The following is a 2500-nucleotide window of genomic DNA, read 5'->3' on the forward strand; positions in this document are numbered from 1 at the left end:
TGTTAGGGTCAGGGTGGTGTGTGTCAGGGTCAGGGTGGTGTGTGTTAGGGTTAGGGTCAGGGTGGTGTGTGTTAGGGTCAGGGTCAGGGTAGTGTGTGTTAGGGTTAGGGTCAGGGTGGTGTGTGTGTTAGGGTTAGGGTCAGGGTGGTGTGTGTTAGGGTTAGGGTCAGGGTGGTGTGTGTTAGGGTCAGGGTCAGGGTGGTGTGTGTGTTAACCTCTGACCTGGGCAGCGTGGGCCAGCCTCTCCATCTTCTCCTGGATGGAGCGAGACGACACCCTCTGTTTAGAGCTGAGACAGGAAGTACATCACTACTACATCCTGTTTAGAGCTGAGACAGGAAATACATCACTACTACATCCTGTTTAGAGCTGAGACAGGAAGTACATCACTACTACATCCTGTTTAGAGCTGAGACAGGAAATACATCACTACTACATCCTGTTTAGAGCTGAGACAGGAAATACATCACTACTACATCCTGTTTAGAGCTGAGGGACAGGAACAGGAAATACATCACTACTACATCCTGTCATCCTGGAAATAGGACATAGGATATATTTATACTGTATGTATATATAAGTACTATATATACTGTATGTATTGTCACTCAGTGAGTGACAGTGAGTGTAGGTGTGTGTAACAGTGTCACTGTGTGTGTGTGTGTGTGTGTGTGTGTGTGTGTGTGTGTGTGTGTGTGTGTGTGTGTGTGTAGCATGTCTGGACTCACTTCCTCTGGAAAGGAGATGTCTTATCCTCTTCCTGGTTCTGGTCCTGAGAGAGAGAAAGAGAGAGAGAGAGAGAGAGAGAGAGAGAGAGAGAGAGAGACAGGGAGAGAGAGAGAGAGAGAGAGAGAGAGAGAGAGAGAGAGAGAGAGAGAGAGAGAGAGAGAGACAGACAGAGACAGAGAGAGAGAGGGAGAGAGAGAGAGAGATGACGTGTAGGAGTGAATGAGTACTAGACCTGCCGAGTCCTGAGTGTGTAAGTGTGTAAGTGAGTGAGTGTAAGTGTGTAAGTGTGTAAGTGAGTGTGTAAGTATGTAAGTGTGTAAGTGAGTGAGTGTGTAAGTGAGTGAGTGAGTGAGTGTGTATGTGTGTAAGTGAGTGTGTAAGTGAGTGAGTGTGTAAATGTGTAAGTGTGTAAGTGTGTGAGTGTAAGTGTGTAAGTGAGTGTGTAAGTATGTAAGTGTGTAAGTGAGTGAGTGAGTGAGTGAGTGTGTAAGTGTGTAAGTGAGTGTGTAAGTGAGTGAGTGTGTGAGTGTGTAAGTGAGTGTGTAAGTGAGTGAGTGTGTAAGTGTGTAAGTGAGTGAGTGAGTGTGTAAGTGTGTAAGTGAGTGAGTGAGTGTGTAAGTGTGTAAGTGAGTGAGTGTGTAAGTGAGTGAGTGAGTATGTAAGTGAGTGTGTAAGTGAGTGAGTGTGTAAGTGTGTAAGTGTGTAAGTGAGTGAGTGTGTAAGTGAGTGTGTAAGCGAGTAAGTGAGTGAGTGTGTAAGTGTGTAAGTGTGTGAGTGAGTGTGTAAGTGTGTAAGTGTGTAAGTGAATGAGTGTGTAAGTGAGTGAGTGAGTGTGTAAGTGAGTGAGTGTGTAAGTGTGTAAGTGAGTGAGTGTGTAAGTGTGTAAGTGAGTGAGTGTGTAAGTGTCTCACCGTGTTGGGCTCCAAAGTCTTGGAGGTGACCCGGACACTGGCACTGAGGAGAGGAGGAGGAGGAGGAGGAGGTGGAGGAGGAGGAGGAGGAGGAGGAGGAGAAGGAGGAGGAGGAGGAGGAGGAGAGGGAGGGGGAGGAGGAGGAGGAGGAGACACACACACACAGACATGGTTTCATACAATGGTTGATGATCTGAGTGACAAATAAGTGTGTGGAGTGTGTGTGTGTGTGTGCGTGGAATGTGTGTGTGTGTGTGTGTGTGTGTGTGTGTGTGTGTGTGTTACCTCCTCTGTAGAGGCTGGCTTTCTATTCTTTCTTCTTCAGCATCTGTGAGTGAGACATCATGTCAGTGTTGTCCTGACAACCACACTGTCTACATCATGTCAGTGTTGTCATGACAACCACCCTGTCCTGTCATCTCTGCATCTTAACTAGAGAGGCCGTCTAGCAATCAGTAGGTCGCTGGTTCGATCCCTGCCTCAGGAGGGAGCTGCATGTGCCTTTGAGCAAGGCACTTAACCCCTAATTGCTCCAGGGGCGCTGGACTAAGCAAAAAATACCAAACTCCAACATTTGACTGACAGGTTGATTGAGTGGTAAATTAAAAAATCAGTATCAACATTCCATAACCTACAGAAACAAACCGCTGCAGTACACAGAGTCGTAATAATTGCTAAAATGCTGCATCATCATGCAACTTTAAACCTGACTGGCTGACTATTCTGGTCCAGTAAGGTCTGTACACAGAGACAGAGAGACACAGGGAGAGAGAGAGAGAGAGAGAGAGAGAGAGAGAGAGAGAGAGAGAGAGAGAGAGAGACAGACAGACAGACACACAGAGACACAAAGACACAGAGAC

At 46.8% G+C, this 2500-nt stretch overlaps 1 protein-coding gene across 1 annotated transcript in view; it reads right to left on the reverse strand.

Annotated features, from left to right (window-relative positions):
* The window catches only part of lad1 (ladinin), a gene marked incomplete at both ends in the record, with an annotated part of 29190 nt that overhangs the window by 3562 nt on the left and 23128 nt on the right, over positions 1-2500 (reverse strand). The window contains 2 exons of the mRNA XM_080527500.1: positions 223-289; positions 729-772. Coding sequence (XP_080383626.1) covers positions 223-289; positions 729-772 — 111 coding nt within the window. The remainder of the gene's footprint in view (positions 1-222; positions 290-728; positions 773-2500) is intronic.

The sequence above is a fragment of the Nansenia antarctica genome (genome assembly GCF_963989245.1).
Source record: "Nansenia antarctica genome assembly, chromosome: 3".
NCBI classification, from domain to species: Eukaryota; Metazoa; Chordata; class Actinopteri; order Argentiniformes; family Microstomatidae; genus Nansenia; species Nansenia antarctica.